This window comes from Lottia gigantea, assembly GCF_000327385.1.
Source record: "Lottia gigantea unplaced genomic scaffold LOTGIsca_112, whole genome shotgun sequence".
NCBI classification, from domain to species: Eukaryota; Metazoa; Mollusca; class Gastropoda; family Lottiidae; genus Lottia; species Lottia gigantea.
Genome location: NW_008707048.1, coordinates 480,500 through 503,878, shown reverse-complemented (window position 1 = coordinate 503,878; position 23,379 = coordinate 480,500). Strand labels below are relative to the sequence as shown.

The following is a 23,379-nucleotide window of genomic DNA, read 5'->3' as shown; positions in this document are numbered from 1 at the left end:
TGTTGAGAAAATAAAGCAAGCTGTTTCCATTTCCAAGTTTGCTATTTCACCTTAAATGGATTTCATTTCATCAGATTACAATTGTCAGTATTATTATGTAACATTTATTAATTTCAGGCTACCCCACCCAAACATCTCATTAACTTCTGTGGTCACAAAAAGTGGTTTTCTAAGTTTGATTTGTGATCAATTGCAAGGAGAATCCACCAAACTTGGAAAATATTTTTGCCACCTATGGTATATCCTCAACATCTCTGGATTCAATTTATTTAGAATTTTGATTTAAATTCATAAATACTTTCTTTATTTTCTTAAAGATTTTTAATGGAGAAGTCTTCCTTTTGACAAAGACTTTCTAGTGAATCTTTCATTTTCATAAAATATTTCATATCCATACACTTTATTAAGCCATACCATTCCATTTTCCAAGTTGAAGTTGAAAATTACCAAAAATGTATCATTTGTAAATATAGATCATATATTCATCATTAGTAAATAGATTATGGTTTTAGGGGTGTTAAAAAATGTCTAAATAAAAACCCTAGTAAATATAAGTTAGAATCAATTTTAGTGATTACTGGTATCCTAAAATAAGGGCAAACTACTTATTCCATTGTTTTTACAGAATTAATTTTGAAGTGAAATTTGTTATCTTTTCATCAGACTGTTGATTTGACTGTCATGTTTAAGATAGATCTCTATAAGCAACAACTGTAGTTTCATTCAGAGACATCAAGCCAAATTTGAATCGAATTCTTATATATTATGGCAAATTTGCTGATTGAAGTTTCTAGATTTCATCTGAGTTTGATAGTAAGATTTTCAGTTTAACTTACTTAAGTGTCTGTATAGTTTAATGTAAATATGTAAATAAGATCAAGAATGATTTCATAATCAATATTGACATCAAGGTTACCGAAGTCAAGTTTTATGTTGAGGTTACCCTGACATTAAGGCTAGGTAACTCTGACATTAAGGTTACCGAAGTCAAGTTTTACATTAAGGTAATGATTGACATTAAGGTTACAGAAGTCAAGTTTGATATTGATGTACCATGTCAAGATTGATTTGGAGGTAACCCAAGTCAAGATTGATATAGAGGTAACCAATGTCAAGATTGACATCAAGTTCAGATTGATATGGAGGTAACCCAAGTCAAGATTGACATCAAGATATCTGAAGTCAAGATTAATATGGAGGTAACCCAAGTCAAGATTGACATCAAGTTATCCAAAGTCAAGATTGATTTGGAGGTAACCCAAGTCAAGATTGACATCAAGTTATGATTGACATTGAGGTTACCCAAATCTAGTTTATTTTGAGGAAAATTGACTCAAGATTAATATCAAGCGAGAAATATATTAAAGCTTTAGAAAACATGCTATCTTGACATTTTTTGACATTAAATAGAATAAAATGTCAATATAGCAATGGTATGGAAATGACATTTTATTTTTTGAAACAATACCATACATGAAATATAACTGATCTATTGTTATTATGTGATATTTTTTTTTAACAAAGTTTTATCATCCGTAGATCAGCTTTTAGTATCATTGAAGTTATATTAATTTTGTCATCATGTTTTAACTTAAAATTTCGATTTTAATTTTCAAATTCATATCGTAAAATTGCTCATTTACATCTTAAAAAAGGTGATCTGGAATTTAATTCATCTTTATTGGAGCCTCATTCTTTTTGACATTTGAAACAGATTATCTGAAATGGCTATTACATGAATATTTTTAGTTATTTTATAGAACAATTTTAAGAATTTAAGATCAGTGCTAAAATGATAAAACGTATTTGGCTGATAAAATTCAATTTATGATGTACAGCTGTTGTCATTTTCAAGTATGTCTTAGTGTTATATCTTAACCCTTTGAATACAAATGTCAGTAGTATCTGTAAACAACTCAGTGGTCTGTCACTCGGTGTTCAAAGGGTTAAAATGTGTGGTATAATTTTCTCAATAAAAATGTTGCTGATAGGTTTCCCGTCCATGTATGAAAATAATTCGATACATATTTGAATGTTATTTTCACCAGTGTCATTTTACAAAAAATTATAATGTTATCCAGTATCTATAGGATCTTAATTTGCATACTATTGATCAATTCTCTAATGGTCATTAGTTTTCTTAGTTATAGAATGTTGACATGTCCCTTATCATATCTTTGAGGCAGCTCTGCTAGTTTTCATGTTGATTTAAAATTTTAAGTTTGCATTCCATCATAATAACTGTTGCAAAAGAGAATAAAATCCTTCTAGCACCAGACTAGAAAAGCATTTATAATAGGAAAAATACTCAGCTTCAAGATTCAAAACTTATTGTGTTATTAAAACTTGAAAGCTTATAGCTCCTATTGCCATATATCTGGACAGTTAAGTTCAAAGGGTTAATTGATTGGCCTTTGTTAAATAGTATTTACTGTTTTTTTTTAGTTTGTTAGCTAATGGATTAAATAGGTTATTTTTAGAATGACCTGATTACGTTGATTTTATTCAAAGAGAAATTTTATAGTAATTATAAAATGTGTTTGGAAGAAACTTATATGTAATGTGTTTTGAATGTGTGTGAGAAACTTATATGTAATGTGTTTTGAATGTGTGTGAGAAACTTATATGTAATGTGTTTTGAATGTGTGTGAGAAACTTATGTGTAATGTGTTTTGAATGTGCTCGGATGGAATTTTATTGTGATATGTGTTTTGCGAGAAATTTGATAATATTTTAGTGTTTTGAATGTGTGAGTGATTTAAGTGATGCTTTGTGTTTTGAATGTGTGCAATATAAATGTGTGTCCAAGTGTGAGTGAGAGATATTTGATTAGAAATACTTGTTTAATGTGTGTTGAGAAATGAAGAAATTTAGAAGATAGTTGTCATCTATGTGTGTGTGTGTGTGTGTGTGTGTGAGATAGGTAATTCTAGAGTGTGAAAATGTGTTTTAAGTTTTGAAATTTAAAGTGTTTGTGTGTGAAATGTGTGTGAATTATAAACCCGGTAAATGATATCAAGTATGAAATATAACTTAGATTCAGATTTCAGCTGAAACTTGTAAGTATAGTAATTTGATAACTAATTCTAGTTATATAAAGGATTAAAGTAAGGTTCAATGTATACTTAGTTTGTGGTTAACTTTTGAAACTTTTAGTTGAACCAGTTGAAGTGTTTGTCCAGTTTGTCTCATGTATGTAAAGTGTGTTTTGGTCACAAGAGTAAAGTATGATATACATTGTGTTTATGTGTAAGTATAGCCATGCTTTGTTCTCTGTACAGACAAACCAAATGTTATTATTTTAGAAGTTACGATGTCTGTTTCCTTTTGTTCTGTTTTAAAAGGATATTTTAGTCTCAATGCTGAGATGATTTCAATCAGGATTTTGCAATCATTAGTACTGAGGTCAAAATGTATTTTATATAGAGTACTGCAAAATGAACATAATGTATATTTTTTTCTAAAATGCATCTTGTAGCATTGAAGAATTACAATATTGTATCTCTAACAGGCTTTTAATTGATACTGGTTTTATGCTGGTATCTAAGTAAATTTCTAGAACTTCTTTATTGTTTGTTAACCTGCAGCAATAAATGAATCTTGATTTTGTATTTTGATGAATTTGCAACAAGTTTTTGGGTATTGGTTCAGTATTAGATCTTTATAATTTATATAACAAGTGTAATGTAAGTTGTTGTATTTTGTAGGTTATTTTGGTAGACTTCAATGAACATTATGCATTTAACAACAATCTCAAATTCCCAAAATTTAAATGATATTAGAATTAGTTTTCATGTTAAGAAAGATATTAAGTATTGTGGAAAAAAGCATTTCTTTCATTTTTCAGAAATCCCTCAATTCTTGAAACTGAGAGAGGTAGTAAAATGATGGAAATTAATTGCAAAATCCATTAAAAATTCAGTATGCCATGTATTTTAAATATACTATATTATTAGTTTATATGTTAAATATTTTACTTGTACACATAGTAGTGTGCTTAATAAGCCAGCTATCTACTGTATTCACATTTTTATGTGTTTTGACTTAGATATACATGTTTCAGATATAGAAGCAACCATCAACGTTAGGTAATGACAGGCATTTATAAGAGGAGACCTGTGTTTATTGCCCAAATTATATGAAATTTCCAATTAAAAGTGCTTTTACAAATGCCTGGAATTGCAATCTACATATATTTTGTTGTTTTTTTGAATATATTTTTTAAATGATATTTTTTCTTGAAAGCAATGAATTTTAACTGTTTATTTTAAATTTTGTTTCTTGTTGTGTCAAGATTTCAGTTTGTTTTTAAATATTTGAACAAAGTGCTATTGTCACAATTTGACCTATTGTTTACATGTGTTTATAATCGAGCAAAGGCATTTGATCATACTCTAAAACTAATCGAACCTTAACAGGAATGGTCTATTTTGTTTGGAGTAAGTAGAATGATTTGGTAATTATTGAGATTTTGAATTGGATGTTGTTAAATATCTTTGCTCGACTATAAGAGGTATCTAAATTTGGTACCTGATTTTAACAAGTAGTATACCTAGGCCTTATTATTATATATCTTCTTTTATTAATTACTACATCAAACTTAATTAATGATTTAGAGAAAGAAAATAGCTCTTGTGTCTTGTGGATTCCATTTCTCAAAAACATCTTGAGGAAGAATTTTTCCTGTGTAATATTTCTCTGTGTAAAATTTCCATCATGGAATGCTTTATGAGAAATGGAGCCCATGACCTCAGTGATGATTAAACATTTGTGGAAAATATATGTAAGCAGCTTTATAGCATTAATGCCCAACGGAATGAGCAAAATTTAGATATTAGAAAATTACATATCATTTAATTTAAAGTTTGATACAAAAAAGTTATTACTAATAGACTAAGAAAGTATTTTCACAGTCTTTAACTAAAACCTCTATTAGTAATTATTATTATATAGTCACCCTAAAGCCACATATAACATGTAGAAATTATATCTAAGTTATAGAAAAGATATTTTGTTGCAGTTAAGCTAAGTCTAGTTCAAGGTTAGGTTTTCATTTGTGTTGTTTTCAGCTTTAAAGATTGAGCATTTCAAAGTTAATTTAAAATTTGGATTCCATGTTCTAATTTGCCATTGCTGAGCCTTACTAGCTGTAAAAACACTTTGAAACCCTAACTTTATGTTCTATTACTGCAAACCATGGTCGATTCTAGTAAATTTTGAAAATATTCTTTAAGTTAAAGATTGTTTAGTTTTTTTAAGAGCAAGATTGCTTTCTTTTGTTTTAAAATGACTAAATTATATTTTTTTTCCTGATTAAATTTATTTCAACTCTTTCTATGACTTTTGATTAGGTGTCTTTAAGGGAAATGCCTGCAATATTTTTGCCACATCTTATGCCTACATTATAAATTAACAACTAGAAAACCAAAAACAGGCCCCAGAAGTAGAAAGACAGAACGTTCCGAGTACATCAAGCCTTAACAATCATACCCCCTTCCCTAATGTGTGTCACAGTTTGTTGAAGATATAACCTTGAAACTGACAGTTATTTCAACAACAGGTGTATTCAGTAGATTGACTTAACAAAAAGATGTGTTCTTTCCAAAAGAGATCCTCAGTTGATACACTAGCCACAGGGTGTCTTAAGGTGCCTTGATAAACTGCACCATTATACTACAGAGCAGGACAGAGACACACACCACTTGGGTGAAATTGTGAATGGACGAAATCACAAGGGGTGGAACTGGAAAAGTGGAAGTGGCCACTGCATGAGAGTAGGCATGTACTAGACTAGGGATCGGATCTTTGCTTATTTTGTGTATTTAGTTTAAAGAAAACGTCAAAATGATTGACATATGCCCAAAGGAATATTTTATTAGGTAAGGAAAGAAGCAAAGTCTATAAATAACATTCACGGTTAATAATAATATATCACAGGTCTGTAAATTTAATCAATAATTCAAAAGGGTATGTGTTCTTATCATCTGAACTTTGACGAAATAATTGAGTATGTTGCCAAGCATTATCTCCAGTACCTTTTGTTAATGTTGCTGTGATATTTAAAGTTGTGCTGCCCTTCACATCAATATTAGTTAACTGAGTTAGTTCAGTACCTGAAATAAAAAGATTTTAAAGCCATTTACAACTTAACCCTTTTTCATCCAATCAGCCTAATAAGTAATAGTTAAATCAAGCGACAGAGCCCACGTTAACCACAAAAATTTTACGTCTACTTACTATTTACATAATTATCAAGACCAAAATTAACCCATGAAAAATGGCTTCTGCTTCAAGCTTCTGATGATTTTCAGGCAGTTATTGTGTATGATTATGAAATAAATGTCTGAACAATGAAAATTAATCACCTCTATATACATGGCATTGATCATCTCCACAAATTTTCCATGAAATTTCACCATTTTCAAAAACAGAACTATGACATTTTAATGATACATTATCAATTCTTAATTTACTATCTGAAATTATAACATAATTGAACTCTAGTACACACAACAATAGAATACCAAACCAGGTTGCTTTATCTTAAAACTGTATGAAAACCAAACTTTTTTAAAACTAAAGTAAGCATAGGCATAGGGGCCGAAGCTCTGTTAGGAGGATATTCGGAGATGTTTTATTACAATTAGGTCTAGGTGTTTTTTATTACTTAGCCCAGGAGTTAAGATAATGATTAATATTTAAGCACACTTTTCAAACTACATACCACTAAAGTCAAATTTCCAGAAGACGGAAGCATTGGAAGATCCTTCTTCTCTAGCTAAATACACCATTTTCCAGTCTTTTTCTTCTTTTCTAAATATTGACAAGTGGTTATAGCACAAAGATGACCAGGTTTTCGTTGTTTCATTATTATTTGATCTACGAACATATTGATCTGAGGCACAGTTATATAGAATATGCAACTGTTTAGATTGTTTTTCTTGTTCACTTAGATGGAAAATAAACTCAGAATTTTGGTCCATGTTACCAGTCTCACCACGAGCTAGACGCCATGCCAGTGAGCCAGTCGTTCTACCAGAAAGCTGAGAATTATTAGCAGTTTTAACTTTCAAAAACTCCACTAATTCCACTATAATTCTCTTAAGCATGACGTCTTTTCTTGCTGGACCCATAACATCAAGCTTCCCTTTATTCATCTTGTGAATAGTCCTGACCAACCAGTCTTCACGACATTCTTGACGTCTGCTCAAAATCTGGGAATGTTTAGCAGAATATCTCCAAGTAACATCCATTATATCATCTTTAGAAAAGGCAATTATGTAAGTCAATTTCTTTCCCCAGCCAGATTCATATAACAATGGTTTATCACAAACATTTTCACAAGGATCACAATGCATCCATCTTTTTTGACTTTGAGAGTAGACCTCAGTCCAGACATGGTCTGTCCAGTCTAAGACATATCTAGCTTCAAACCCTACAGCTCGACAACACAGAGTAAAACAGTTTGCCCATTCTCCACACCGACCTTTTCTAGTTTCTAGAAGTTTACCAGGATGATTGTAGCGAGGAAATCTGGTTAATAAAGCACAGACATTACATTGATATGATTCAACACGATGACCCTGCCATCTTGTTTCTTCTAAGCTAGGTTCTACCATACCTTTGAGAAATATGAAAATAAAAATATCATAGATAGTTTAATCCATTCCATTCACAAAACATGATTCGACATTGAATGTAATTTCATCTTATTCCTAACAACAACAAAATACGGTTGGCTATAAGAGGATGCAACTGAACAATTTTCAGCTTACCAGCTCTGATTTCATTCTTAAAATGCAGATAGTTATAAATTAGTTCAGAACAAAGAAAAGCAAATAAGTAACCATTATCAACTGGTCCTTATTTCACAAAAAATCAAATTTAAAAACATCTGAAAACATATAATATATATCTGATGAATTTATTGGAAACAACTGAAATCAGAATACCTGATATTAACCTTGACTAGAGACTACCTTTTTGCTTACTAATGGGGTAGCAAACTTTTCCTGTAAGAAAGCTTACCAATAGATCTTGTAGGTCCAGTACATCTTTCACAAGCTGGAGCATCAACCCAAGAGAAAAACTCAGTTTTAAACCAATGTAGTAATGATAATAACAGACAATCTTGAAAGTCAATCTGTTGATCTGAACTAGGTGATTGAAGACTATTCAACCTTTCTCTAGCATCTATCTCTAACCTATCTAATGGTATAACTTGTTTAGCCTTAGTTTGTAGTGTTCTATCTTCATATATTAAAACATGTTGTAAACTAGACTGTAATTTACTGTAGAACTTTGCCTCTGACACCTCAAATAAGAAATCAATATCAAAATTAACAACAGGCTACAATTATTGTGATAATAACAAATCTAAGCAACAATATATCAAAGACTAAATTTACCATAAAACATTGCTTAAAAAATTTGAAATTAAAAGTGTAAAAAAAATAAAAAATAATTTATAGGCTCTGTTGTCAGACTTTTCATAAAACTTAAAAATATAAAACAATCAAATCCTGAGATTTTAAACAATAATGGAAATAAAATTGGCCATAAAACTTGTTTAAACTATTTAAAGTTTCTATCAAAAGGCGAGTAAACTTACTATCATATTTTGTGTTAAAATGTTGTTAGATATAGAATGTGAAGGTTGAGTTGATGTTACTTGTGGTGCAGGTTGTATAGAAACTGGAGTAGTACTCTTCTCATTATTTAACAAAGCATCTTTCTCAGTTGTTAACTCATTTTTAATCACTGTCAATATCGACAAACTACAGTTTTCTGGTAGACTTAAATATTCCCCATCCTGAAAATCAAACGCATCACAAAAAATAAGGAATCATTCAATATTTTTGACTGTGATTTTTACTACATATTCACAGTCCACCAGCAGTCTGTAATGACAGCCAAAATTGCTGATGGCCTGAGACAGGAAAATGGTGGAGACAAATTTCATAATCTTCACTCCTCACCAAGTGATCTCAAGTTTGCGATAAATAACCATAACTAGTCGTGACATTAATTAATGTTCTTTAATTTGAATATATGTGGTTCTACGGTAACATCTATTTAATTAATGATATGCATACTACTATGTAGACCATATTTTCTAATTCTAAGTCTTGTCTTTGTTAATGAGGTGTCTTTATTTATGATTTCATACTATTTTTTAAAAATATTAATCACCTCAAGAAACCCCATATCAAACAGACATTCCATTGCCCCTACCACTGGTAATAATTTATTTTCAACAACAGCATTTTTCAGTCGAATTCGTCTGTATTTAGGATCTCTTGGATTATTCAATATGTTGTTGCAATACTTTAACAGGATGTCAATGGCATCCAATGAAGATTTGCTTTCATTTTCATTAATAATTTGTTTTACAGAGTCCCACGTCATTTTTCCTGTTTTGGTACAATAAGGATTATCTGCTCTTGGATGCCATGTATTACATAAAAAGAAAACGAATATTTAAATTCAATTTGTTAAGAAACGGAGAATTCAGTCTTTATTTTACTAAAAGTTAATTTGCAATTTTTTCGCATTATTTGATCCTGTCTTATAAAGCTGAATTGTCGTTTGTTTCTTAATTTGAAAGAATTGTTTTTTAAGAAACCATTTCAACCAATCAAACATCAGTTATTTGTTTATTTACATCATGGCGGCCAAAGATGTGCAGGTGCTTGTATTTTAGGATTAAAGATTAAAATTAAATCATATTTGCACTCCTCGGGGTCTTATTCCTATCTATCACGTGAAATTTCAAAAATCTTTAATTCACCTCCAAAGTGATGTTGGTTTAGTCATTGTAACAGGTTCTAAACCTTAGTTTTTCATTATCATTTATTCAGTATCAGTATCATCAATGACATCATCAGACAGACGGACTGACAAGGCTTAGTGAGTTAGACGCTTGCTAGCTAACCTGAAAGTCCAGGGTTCAATTCCTGCATAGGTCGAGATTATACCTTCCGATTTTTCAACCCAGTTGCCCCCTTGTCAGTGATGCATGTAAGAGGGGCTGACATGGATGGAAAAAGGTTCTATAATGGTTCGAATGGGACAATAAACCAAATCCCTGAGTGCTACAAATTGTAGAACAAGCTGTGCACGTTAAAGATCCTCAACAGTTGGAAATCGAAAAAGAGTAATTGCTTATTGGAAAAATTTCCCTCATTGGATCCTGCTTGGCTTTGCCATCTTCAATAGCCCACACGGTGCAGAAAGCACTCCATTCATTTCAGACTGACTGACTGTGACAGGTGAAAGTATCACCCAAACTCAACTCAAAGGTGGCCGAAGTCAAAGAGTTACTGTCTGACCGCATTGTCTACTGTACGTACACAGGCACAATTTTTATAATTGCATTTTACCCTAATAGAAGTTTTTAGGAACTTCTTCACTCTTAACCCTAATTTTTTGATGAAAACTTCTTAAGTTCTTTACGCAAATTTATTTCAGACGAAACTGCAAAATGGTTCCACAGCAGTTATTGTTAAATCAGATAGAGCTAAAAAATCTGAACTCCTTCGTGAAATCCACAAACTGGAAGTACAGTGAGTAATCTCTTACATGATAATCTCTTACACAAATTGATTTGAAATTGTTGATTAAAGTGAGAGTATGTGCTAATTGAAATGAATCAGACAATGATTACTCCCTCTTGATGGATCAGTATCTTTAATTAGAGACAACTGTAAATCACCACCTACTATATTAATCTATATAAAATATTGACTTTTATTCTTCAATTTCAGAATACAAGCAATGGAAAGAGAAAAAATGACCCACATTTATAGTAAAAGAAGTGATTTTAGATCAGATTTCAGTCAATTAGAAGAACAAGATAATAATTCAACTTTAGAAAGAAAAACTGAAAGTAAATAGCTATATCAAACATTTTGACAGATGGCATCTGAACCGTAGTCGAATTCTGTATCAGAATCATGACAGGAATTATCAAAACTATTAATAATTGTCCCTAAAACAGTCTAAATTCTAATATTCTAATATATGAACCAAGAAAAACTAATGTAGGCCTTTTATTACTTTCAGAGGTCAAAGTTCAGCAACAATTAGAAAAGATCAACCATATGGTAAAACGATTTCAGAGGGAGTTAAAAGATATCAAGCCTACACCAGAATGTAAGTTGGCCTATCTATCCCATGTTGACTATTGTTAAACCACACCTCTTTATCAAACAAATACAAAGGCTGTGGTTTACTTTGTCCTATTAGCTTCATATGATAACAGTGATGAATGTTTCTAAATATTATTTGTTGTTACTCACTTGTGATTGATATGCTTCCTCATGTGCAATTCATTAGCTGCTATGTTTCACCAATACTTTGTTTGGATTCAGGTTTTCGCTGTGAAGCACTTGGTTTATTTATTTTCATTTTATATATTACAGTTGTAGAAAGATTAAAAGTTATTATGGAAGATATCGAGAGTACAATCAAATCCTTTAAAGAACAACAACGAACAAAGTAAGATAAAGACAGAAATTTTTGAATAACATTTTTTTTTCTAAATCGAACTGATTTGTAAATTTCTCACAGAGATTAAAGATATTAGCATCTTAATTGCAGTTAATCTTCTCTCACAATGGAAGTTTAAAGTTGATTTTGCTTCTAATTTTCATATGGAAATCTTCAGACATTTGTTACCTCAAAAAATCTCTTTGAAGTGCTGCCGTGGATATAATTATTTTACTTTGTGTGGCGAACTACATTTACTGTTTGATTTAACAGATATGAAGAGTTATTGAAAGATGAAAGAAGGACGTATTTAGATATACAGAATTTAGAGAAAAGATTTGAATCTTTGTCACAATCTACTAGTGGTAATAATTCATCTAGAACTATATCTCATACCACTAGTACTACTACAAAAGATATTACTAAAGATCTACCACCAGAAGTTGCTGCCTTTGAGGTTAGTTTATTTGCAATGAACTGACCACAGTATGACAATGGTTGCAGATAACATGCATGACAGCTACTGGTAGTTTTGAAAATTAGATTATTATTTCCTTTCTTTTCTTTTGCTCTCTATTTTTCGTCTTAATTGTAATGTAATAAGTTTTCTATAACAGAACTAGAACACCAGAACAGTGAACTGTGGGACAGCAAAAGCCGAAGAGACTGTCATATTCCCCTACTTTGAGTTTCAATTCCCAAAATTTTGTCTTAGATGAAGCACTTTGATTGGTTAAAAATAACGTCAATTTGTTCTCATTTTGAAATAAGCCAATTTCTGTGGCAATAATTGCATGATATGAATATTTTCAGAGATTTTTACAACAAACTGGAGGACCAAGAGGAGGCTGGGATGAATATGATCATCAGACATTCCTTAAATTTAGACAAAAATATAAGGTAAAGTCAACATATTTCATTTCTGAATGTCATTTGTCCGGGTTATTGAGTTTATTTGTTCTGCAGATCATTATGTCTTCCCATCAACTTTTACAGTTCCAAATCAGTTGATATATACCGCCAGATCTGCAATTCGATCTGATTTATAGAAAGGATTTTGTAGAATAAAGCCATGCTCCTTAAATAGATGTAATAATTGTTGTATTTTAGGGAAGAATAGTATTTTTAGATCATCTACCATCAGCAATACCTACTCATACTGAAACAGAAATACGAGAACATGAAACTTGGTATCAGGAGTATCTATTTTTACTTGATAACAAGAAATATGCTATTAAAAAATGGCGGGAAAAAAAGGAGGTGAGAATGTATAAATATTTTTATAATCAACTGATAAAGTAATTTTAATAGGAATTCTAATGGAAAAGGTCATCAATGTTTTGGTCAGCTTATAATCTGATAATAATGAGAATAACAATTTTTATGGACTTCTTAATGTGCAGTGAGATTCTAAATGTCTTACAAGGATTAAATCTGATGATAATTGACAAGACATCACCACTTAACAGATTTTGTCGCAAGATTTTAACTTCTAATAAATGGACATAGGATGTAAGCCAGTAAGCATACTCACTGAAGAAGGCAGAGTATAGTTTTAAGGGCAAATCATTAAGTTTAGATGCCATGGACACACATCAGATACAAACAGAAACTGGGTTTTAATGTGTGTACAGTGAATTGAAACATTTTTTTCTTCTAAGAAACAGGATTCAATTTTCACTTAAAATATGAATTTTTTTTGTTGTGATTTAGGATGATAAAGAAGATATTCTATCTAAAGCTGGTCAACACGTAGAGTTAAAAGTTGAGTCAGAAAAAGAAAAACAACAGAAATATTTAGAAAAGTTGGAACAAGAAAAATCAGAAAGATATGCTATGGTTAATGCATGGAAGGTATGTATATACAATGGTTTATACAAAAGGTAACAAAGCCAAAAATAATAACAAGGATAACAACATCATGTAAGATAACAAAGTCAAATAATAATAACAAGGATAACAACATCATGTAAATGTTGATTGTTGGCCAGTGATTTTTCAATGATGATGGAACGTAAATTGGCTGATTTAAGCCTACCATTTTCATTGGAACAATTTAATCCAAAATTTTTGTTATGAATATCAAAATGTGACAATGCATGATTTTTTTTTCTAGGTTCAAAAAGAGTTAGAAAAGGCTCAAGAACAGGAAAGAAAATTAAGGGAAGAATTTAATCAAAAGAAAAAGAAAGAAGAAGAAAGAATAAGACAGGTAAACTTTACTTCTTCATTTATTTAATTTGAGCAGCTATCAAAAATTTTAACACTTCTTGATTGATTTTATTTTGTTTATATCAAGTTTCTCAAGATATTGAAATGATATTTTGATATTCCAGGACAAGATGAGAATTAAAGTAATGAATTATAAACAACAGAAAGAAGAGGAAGATATTAATATGATATTTTGATATTACAGGAAGAGATGATAAGTAAAGTAATGAATTGTAACAACAGAAAGAAGAGGAAGATATTAATATGATATTTTGATATTCCAGGACAAGATGAGAATTAAAGTAATGAATTGTAACAACATAAAGAAGAGGAAGATATTAATATGATATTTTGATATTACAGGAAGAGATGAGAATTAAAGTAATGAATTGTAACAACATAAAGAAGAGGAAGATATTAATATGATATTTTGATATTACAGGACAAGATGAGAATTAAAGTAATGAATTGTAACAACAGAAAGAAGAGGAAGATATTAATATGATATTTTGATATTCCAGGACAAGATGAGAATTAAAGAAATGAATTATAAACAACAGAAAGAAGAGGAAGATATTAATATGATATTTTGATATTACAGGAAGAGATGAGAAGTAAAGTAATGAATTATAAACAACAGAAAGAAGAGGAAGATATTAATATGATATTTTGATATTACAGGAAGAGATGAGAAGTAAAGTAATGAATTATAAACAACAGAAAGAAGAGGAAGATATTAATATGATATTTTGATATTCCAGGACAAGATGAGAATTAAAGTAATGAATTGTAACAACATAAAGAAGAGGAAGATATTAATATGATATTTTGATATTCCAGGACAAGATGAGAATTAAAGTAATGAATTGTAACAACATAAAGAAGAGGAAGATATTAATATGATATTTTGATATTACAGGAAGAGATGAGAAGTAAAGAAATGAATTATAAACAACAGAAAGAAGAGGAAGATATTAATATGATATTTTGATATTCCAGGACAAGATGAGAATTAAAGTAATGAATTGTAACAACATAAAGAAGAGGAAGATATTAATATGATATTTTGATATTCCAGGACAAGATGAGAAGTAAAGAAATGAATTATAAACAACAGAAAGAAGAGGAAGATATTAATATGATATTTTGATATTACAGGAAGAGATGAGAAGTAAAGTAATGAATTATAAACAACAGAAAGAAGAGGAAGATATTAATATGATATTTTGATATAAAGAAATGAATTATAAACAACAGAAAGAAGAGGAAGATATTAATATAATATTTTGATATTACAGGAAGAGATGAGAAGTAAAGTAATGAATTATAAACAACAGAAAGAAGAGGAAGATATTAATGTGATATTTTGATATTACAGGAAGAGATGAGAAGTAAAGTAATGAATTATAAACAACAGAAAGAAGAGGAAGAAAGAATATTAAAAGAACATGAGATATTACATGAACAAGAAGAAAAAGAAGAAAGAAGTAGAATGGCCATTAAAGAAATAGCTAAATTTCGACATAGGGTAGGTCTAGGTCTAGGGTGGGGTTTGTGCAGGCTTGGCCACAGCAAGTGAGAATTAGAAAAACAAAACCTTCTTCAGTTAAGCAGAGATTGATTTGTCTTTGCACAAAATCAAAAAGATACAGATTTTTATACATTTTTGGCACCTCAAAATTATTAGAAATGAGTTCTGTGGGCTCCTCAATTCTTCAAAGTACAAAATCTGAGCCCCAGCACCAAATCATTCCTGGCGACGGGCTAAGTGGGCAAAATTTCCCTCATTGCACCCTGCATGGCGTTTCCTGTCTTCATTAGCCCAATTAGGTGCAGAATAGTAGGACTAAACTCCATTCATTTCATTTCCTATTTTCAGGATCAACAAAAATTACAAGACAAGATAATAAAAGATAGGATAAAAGAAGAAGAAAAGATACAGAAGGAAATACAGAAGGAGAGAATCAAACTGAATGTAAGTAACATGGCAAAAAAGGCTAAACTACCTTACAAGGGTGGATTGGAGATTTCCATCCATTCCAATTCTGCAGAATATGTCAAATTGAAAATTTTCCCATCCATTTCCTTCTTTACCATTTTGAATTGTCTGCACCTACTACTTTTTCAGCAGAACTTGCCGATAGCGGTTAGCAACCAGCTTTTTCAGGTATTCATGGAAACATTTCTGGCATTTACCACTTACCATGACATAAAAGATTAGATTAAAGTGTTTTTAACAGAAATCCTCATATTATTGATTAAGAGTATTGAAATTCATGATTTTAAGATCAGTTTTCCTGAGAAAGTAGATAGCCATGCTGTAACCCTATTTTGTAATTCAAGGTAGAGAATCATGTGAGACGTGATCCAGGAAGATTATTTCAGCCTACAGCAGGATGGAAAGAAAGATTAAAAGACAATAAATCTAATGGTGGGGGACAAATTTTACACATGCCACACAGGTATTTATTTATCAGTTAATTCAATATGGTGGACCTGTAATTAAAGAGATTGTAAAGAGGTTTTCTAAAAAAATTTGTGTATTAGGGACACTGTTAGCATCATTTTGCACCATTCAGTCAATAATGCTATCAGTGTCATCGATACACATACAAATTTAGAAAACCTCTTAAACAAAGCATTACAGGATATTTTCAATCAGACCTATCAGAGGCCTTGTGTGCTACAGGCTGTGCTTGTTAAAAATCCCTCAACAGTTGACAAAATTTCCCTCATATGGTGCAGAAAAATAGGTCATTCATTTCATCTCCAATCAGACCAAAAGCTGTCTGCTTTGTTACAGAGTCTGACTATGATAATTGTGGTTTATGATTGTGTTTCAGAGCTATTCCTGCGTGGAGAAAAGGACCATAGTTAAAAATTTAAAGTTAATAGCATGTCAATGATTAAACTAACATATTTAATTTTACTCTTGTTTTTATTGTTACTATTAAATTTAGAAATATTTTTGTTTTATATTAACTCTCTGGTCTATTTTTTGTGTATATTATCAGAAAGTAGTACATCACTTATTGTGATTTTTTTGAAGAATTCTATTGAATATCTATAAATTGGTTGCAAGATCTTACTGATTATGTGCAAAACGACCTTGAATCTGCAAATGTTTCCTACTTTTCACACCACAGCCATATACGCCCACCATGGCATGCAGATGGTAAATGTTCAAGATTTAGGGGCAAGGGCAATAACTCTGCTTCTAACAGTCAAAAATAGCTCAAATTCGAACTTGATCTTCGTTTTATGAATATGTATACACATACCGAATTTCATTTGATTCCATCAAATAATCTACTTTTTAGAGCGTTTATGGGCAATTAATGTTGATAGAAGCACTTACTGTATAGAAGTTAAAGGGAGATAACTCCTCAAACTGACATAAGAGGCCTAAATCTGGAAAAAGCCTTAGATTTAATCAGAAGTAAACTAAACTTTCTCAAACCTTTCAATTTAGGTCCAATAACATTCATTTTAAGTTTCATCAAAATCGGTTGAAAACTAAGAGAGTAATAGCATATTCAAGATTTTGGGGCAAAGGCAATAACTCTGCTTTCAACAGTCAAAAATAGCTCAAATTCGAACTTGATCTTCGTTTTATGAATATGTATACACAAACCTTCTGCATGTCACTTGGCATCATATATCAGACAATTTAAATGTCAATATTTATTTTTCAAGGTATCATATACATAATGTATTCTATACCTATATATACATATACAATTCTACTAGACTTACAGAATATGCCAAGTCTAATTCAGCTGTGACATCACTAATCCCAAAAGTAATATGTTCAGAAGTAAAGCTTTAGGCAAAAGGAGATTATTGAAAAAAAAGGCTTGGAATTCTTAACATAAGCCTTTTGATTTGATTGATTTTAACTCAGAGTTGGATTATAACTAAAGAAAACAAATATTTTTTCGAAGGGTGAATAAATAGCTCAGCATCCATAGTGACATATTCTCTGCCAAAGTCAACACAAGCAACAGATTTGTCAATCCATCCATTATTTGATAGATATTAAGACAGTTATTTTTAGTAGTGCAGAAAAACAAACAAAATACAAAAAGAACACCATAACTTAATTATATATCTTAATTGCCAATTATAAGCTGTTATATATCCAGAATGCAGATTTTTTTCCAAAAATAATTAGTGGTTTGGATATGGAAGTATGCATATAACAAGCAATTCTCTCCAAATGACAACAAACCCCTTTAGTCTGCAATTATGTAGTCCTATGGATGGAGCTTTATTTCAAGACACATTGGACCTTAACATCAATCTATATAGTTGTTAAAAATTGGTCTATATAATATGCATATGAATGAAAAGTATTAGTCACAATCCAATATTTGTCTTTACAATCAATAATAACAGTTTCATATTTGGTCTATTGACATTGGCACAATCTGAATATGATATATTGGATAAAGAAGTCCTTAACGAATTATTTCAACAAATTTCACACAGAAATAAATAAATTTGTACTATTTCACACTAATCTGTAATATCCAGAGTGATCGTGCAAACAATAAAGCTTTGTGAGAACACGAACCCACAACCCATATAACATCAAGAGAGTTACGACTTCCAGGATCTTGACTGCGGAATCATTTCTAATAAATATTGTCGTTGTAATTCCTGTTTGGAAAATGGTATTTGATAGGAGTAGGGATGTCTGGGAAAGAAAGCTTGAAGACCCAAAGGAGCTGCTCTTAGTTGGGCCTGATGTGCCTGTAAGAAATTCTGGTGTTGACGAATCTGTTCTGGACTAGGTTTATAAGTTGAGGGGATATTGAGTGGAGATGATGATGACATACTGTGTGACTGTGAAGGAGCAGGGGAGTTAACTCTACTACTGTTATTAGATGGTGTTGATGATGCAGCAGCTGCAGCTGGAGTAGGAGTAATGCCTTGTGCCTGCATACGCTCTATTTCTTGCTCCTGTTGGAGAGCTTTGACAAAAGCACTCTTCAATCGATTTGTGTGTTCCTGTTTTAAAGCTTTCTTTTGATTGGTTGTAACACATAATTCACAAATAACATTTTTAGATCCTGGCTTCTCACGTTTCCAAACTGGTGTATAATCAGCATGACATTGTACACAAGTGAAAGGATTGCACACAAACTTTTCGTCTGGATTTTTCTGCCCCTTAGCAATCAGCTGACTATCAATGATATGATTGACTACTTCCTCTAATCCTAGCATCATGATAAAATCAGGACAAGCCAAACTAGGAATAAAGTTCATCTCTGGTGGTGGTGGTTTGGGTGGAGGGATCTGAAGTAGAGTCTTCTCTAGTTGTTTCCTCAATGCCAGTTTTGCTGCTGCTTGACGCTGTGCTGGTGTCTGCTCAGGTTGAGGTGGTGTCGAGTTCTGTTGACGTTCCCTTTCTCGAACTGCATCCCGATCACGTGACATCTGCTGTGACTGGGATCCTTGTCTGTAATTCTGAAGATTACTATTACTGGATGATCCAGACAAACCACCTCTCATATGACCATCTCTAGACATCTGATTGTTACCACCCATTCTATTGGGTGCCATAACTAGAGGTGGAGGACCTTGGATACCAGATCTACCTTGAGACATTTGTTGAGAACCTCCTCTCATGGAGTTCACTTGATTACTGATACTGTTTGTCTTTGATGACTGAATCTGTTGTTGACTTCCTCTGACCAAAGGAGGAGGGCCACCATTTTGTCTGGAAACATTGTTTTTATTGTTTTCACGATCTTGGAAGTGTGTCAATTGACTTTGTCGTAATTTTTTCAACAACACAAGCTTTGCCTCTTCATTTCGCAATTGAGCTTGTAACTGCTTCACAAGTTTTTTCCGAACTCTCAAAATTTCTTCAGATTCTTCATCCAAATAGCCATTGACTTCAAAATCTTCAGGTTTGTCATTGTCTGTATTGGGGAATGGAGTTAAATCCATTGGAGAATCAACATTATCAACATTATTCTCTTTCTCACTGTCATCTGATTTGGTTCCATTTGTTAGAGGTTTATTTTGAAATGATTCCAAACTGCCATTATTACTGGAAGCTGATGGTAAAGAAGTGGAATCCATGGAACTATTACTGCTTTCATCAATTCTGGATCTGAAGTAGAGAAACAATCATATTTAATGATATAGCTTAGCTATTAAACCAACATTTCATACCATACTGGATTACTAAGGCATTATCATGAAAATAGGAATGTATATGTTTTCAAGTACCGGTATGAACAAGTTAAAATGTGACTGTTGAAGCCTTACAACATTATCAATCTTTGAGTAAGTTGACTATTTACATGCTATAAAATGGCCTAGACATTAAATTAATTTATTATCCTAGCTACCTTTTCTCAGATTCCAAATCATCATCATCAGTTGGTCGTGAACGCTTTCGTTCATTTTCATTTGCTGATTCACTCATTCTTGAACCTAAAAATACAAAAAAAAGTACCTGTAAATAATTAATCTACAACCTTCTTCCTTCTCCTGTATGTTAAAAAGCCAAATTTCTTTTTTATATTTGTGTCTTTTTCTACAGTTGACCAAGGTCAGAATGTTACAGGCCTATTGAAAAAAAAAATAATAATCTTCAACCTGTTAAAAATTTACAATAATAACTAAAATATGCTTAAGCCATAAATTTTCATGAAACGGAAAAAGGTAAAATTCTTCTGACTGATATTGCCTTGTGGCAATAAGGAAGTGGGCCATGCATTAATATACAGTACATTATATCATGTCTAGTCTATTTATAGAACAGTTCAAATCGAGGTTGTTTTACTGTTAACTTTGTTGTACAATGACACGCCAAGATGATCAAATAATTAGGTCAACACATTAGTCGCCAAAATTGAAGATTATCAAAAAAATAACAATTCATATCAACCAAATATTACTACATAACCCTTCCACGATATATTTCTCTTCTCATAAAACATAAATTTACTGTAAAATATTCATTAAAATCAGAAAAGTGCTAATCTTTAAGACTAGCTGTCTGGGCGGGGGTGCCATTTTAATGCTGACACATGCAGTATCATATCCGTCAATAACTCCGGAGCATAATTCATCAAAGAATCCTAAGATTTTCATTGAAAAAAAACACAGTTTTCCTATCTGAAAGATTTATACTGCTACTTTACGTGAGATATCAACATAACGTCACGTGAGAAATGGAAAATCCCCTCGTATATTTCTATGTTTAGAATGGCAGCCATTATCAACATTGTTATGTCGGAATTACCTACTCCGTGCAATCTTTCATGTTGAAATTATCAGTGCACATAGTTAGTTACCAGCGGGAATAATGTCACAAACTTATCAGATCATCAAGAATTAACATGTCACTGTTTCGTGAGTGAGGAAAGTGTCAATACTTTGGAAGTTAATATTTAATGAGATAGCGGAAAGACCACTTACTCGCTCGATAAACCACTTCGATAAGAAAGGGTGATCAAAATATTCGGCAATGTAAAAACACTGCAGACTTCGATTATCTTCAAAATCAATCACATCAAAATATTGTCAACATCATAACAAAATTATAATCAAAATCACTCAAAGTTTCTAATTAATCCAAAATTTATGAAAGAATCCATAATTCGATCACAAAAATTTTTGTCATTGTTTCATTCCTCCGTCTATTCTTCAAATATGGCTGCCTTTCAGTTCATCTTGATGTCTGGGGGTCTCCACTAGTTGATCAGGGAGCAAACAAACAAATTGTTTACAGATAAACAACTTACAACTAATGATTGGATTGAAAAGTCACGTGATTCCCGAGGATACAGGCAATGGCGCATTATATGACCATAGTATATTTTTGACCTTATTCTAAAAATAGTTTGATTCTTTTTATTTACCTCTATTCAACTATTTTTATAAGTGCTTGATAATAGGCGTGGGGAATAATATACAAGTTTATAAATCATAATAAAAATTATGCAATGGAAAATTCCATTCTCTTTTTAGTTTTTGCATTTTTATGATTTAAGTTGATTTTCTTCAGAAACAAAAAATAATATGAAGTAACTTTAAAATTTATTTTATAGTAAAATTGTAACAATGTAATACAACTGCTAAATGATAGGGTTTAATAAGCCTACTGTGATTATTGGTATTTCAATTTCAACTTATTACCGTACATTTTGTAATAAATACCTTACCCCTAAGTTGCAGTCTCAAAGTAGTGTTTCAGAGGTATAAGCATCGACATAGATCTGTAACAGCGATTTGTTTGCTTACCAGCTGGTGGGTATTAAACTTGATTTCAGCCATCGGTATAACTTTTCAGAATTAAAAGATGCTAACAGATTTTTAAACAATTCAACTGAAAATCCACCTTGGAAGTTGAGACTCATGGCGACAAGCAGATATTACTGACGGCATGCGTCACCACTCATGTAAGCCAGTGATATAACAACCCTAGGTTTTCCATAGGCTTTGCAGCCGGAGAAGTGACAACAATAATAGTGTTCAAAGCTCAACGTTGAAATTTGAGCCTTCAAATCCATTGGTGTCCAGAATTATCTACGTTTGAAAGTTAAAAAGACACTGCCATATATAGAAAATACGACAGTTAAGGGCCAGTCTGATGTTTTTAAGAAGATATAGGAAAAGTAAGGAAATCATATATATATGAAAACCACACATGCCTAACAAGATCTAGAGAAATGTGTCCCTTCACTTATCTGAAAGTTTTAACTGGAGCATTAGAATTCCAGCGCTGGAGAGGGAACAAATTTGATTGGCTGGTGGTGTTATGAATCAGAATAAAAGTTATATAGATAATTGTTAGACTCTAACATGAAAGGTTTGGTAAAAATAAAAGCTAGTATAAATGCTAAAGTTTGGTCTTATTTTGATTAGACTGAAGCGTATATCGCAGACTATAGGTAATATTTGGTATAGCCTGGTCGCTGTACACTTAAATCTAGATCAATAGTATTAAATCCGTTGCGACCGTTAATTACTCTAGTAGGAAACATACAGGGCAAAATTCGTGGGAAAATTTAAGGCAAACCAGACACCCCCCCCCCCCCCCCCCCTCCGCCCTTTTATTTAATTAAGAAAGCATTTTTTTAAGGATTTTTTTTTTAGACTAAAGTTCAAATCTGTTTTTAAAGAAACATTATGGAGTGTAATAGCGTTATAATAGATAAGATCTTGGGTGGCGAGATTTTGAATTGTTGCCCTCGACTTTGCCGAAAATTGGCATGTGAACGCAAAAATTACATAGCATTCCTTCCGAAGAAACCAGATAAAGAAAATTTCACTTTTGATATGTTTAAACTAACTTGGCCAAAACGAGTCTTTGTTCATCAATGGACATACCGATATCAAAACTATTAGCCAGAATCTCTCATGATTGAATAATAAGTAATAATCAAACTAAATAATTTTGAAACGCGCTTAAAACCTTTTTTCAATAATAACTTAGTTTAATGGATATATCGTGTTATAAGGCCTATAGAGACTCTGCTATTCTTTAATCATCAACAGATGACACTTGTTAACAAAGTTTGAGACTTTGAATTTTATGTCCATTCTAAAAGTTAGGCTAATATTCCTTTAAATATTGTTATATGGTAGCCTATTACGAACAGGTACAGCCCATAGCTACAGGGGGAATGGGGAGGGTTTGGGGGGGGGGGGGGG

At 31.6% G+C, this 23,379-nt stretch overlaps 3 protein-coding genes across 3 annotated transcripts; 1 reads left to right on the top strand and 2 right to left on the bottom strand.

Annotated features, from left to right (window-relative positions):
• Positions 1 to 5,846: 5,846 nt before the first annotated feature.
• On the bottom strand, positions 5,847 to 9,437 carry LOTGIDRAFT_237618 (hypothetical protein). The gene is made up of 6 exons (XM_009047461.1): positions 9,193 to 9,437; positions 8,612 to 8,812; positions 8,029 to 8,314; positions 6,725 to 7,621; positions 6,366 to 6,476; positions 5,847 to 6,113 (listed from the first exon to the last, which is right to left on the bottom strand). The coding sequence occupies exons 1-6, from the start codon at positions 9,406 to 9,408 to the stop codon at positions 5,932 to 5,934; spliced, it is 1,893 nt and encodes a 630-aa protein (XP_009045709.1). The 5' UTR covers positions 9,409 to 9,437; the 3' UTR covers positions 5,847 to 5,931.
• Positions 9,438 to 9,667: 230 nt separating this feature from the next.
• Positions 9,668 to 16,575, top strand: LOTGIDRAFT_237617 (hypothetical protein; the record flags this gene model as incomplete). The annotated part of the gene is made up of 15 exons (XM_009047460.1): positions 9,668 to 9,688; positions 10,471 to 10,565; positions 10,767 to 10,888; positions 11,065 to 11,154; positions 11,424 to 11,499; positions 11,764 to 11,947; positions 12,304 to 12,390; positions 12,601 to 12,750; positions 13,204 to 13,344; positions 13,607 to 13,702; positions 15,000 to 15,059; positions 15,119 to 15,229; positions 15,581 to 15,676; positions 16,045 to 16,163; positions 16,545 to 16,575. 15 exons carry the CDS (start codon positions 9,668 to 9,670, stop codon positions 16,573 to 16,575), a joined length of 1,479 nt encoding a protein of 492 aa, XP_009045708.1.
• Positions 16,576 to 17,373: 798 nt separating this feature from the next.
• LOTGIDRAFT_237616 (hypothetical protein) lies at positions 17,374 to 21,379 on the bottom strand. Its single transcript, XM_009047459.1, has 3 exons — positions 21,142 to 21,379; positions 20,067 to 20,151; positions 17,374 to 19,825 (listed from the first exon to the last, which is right to left on the bottom strand). The coding sequence occupies exons 2-3, from the start codon at positions 20,141 to 20,143 to the stop codon at positions 18,304 to 18,306; spliced, it is 1,599 nt and encodes a 532-aa protein (XP_009045707.1). The 5' UTR covers positions 20,144 to 20,151; positions 21,142 to 21,379; the 3' UTR covers positions 17,374 to 18,303.
• Positions 21,380 to 23,379: the final 2,000 nt, after the last annotated feature.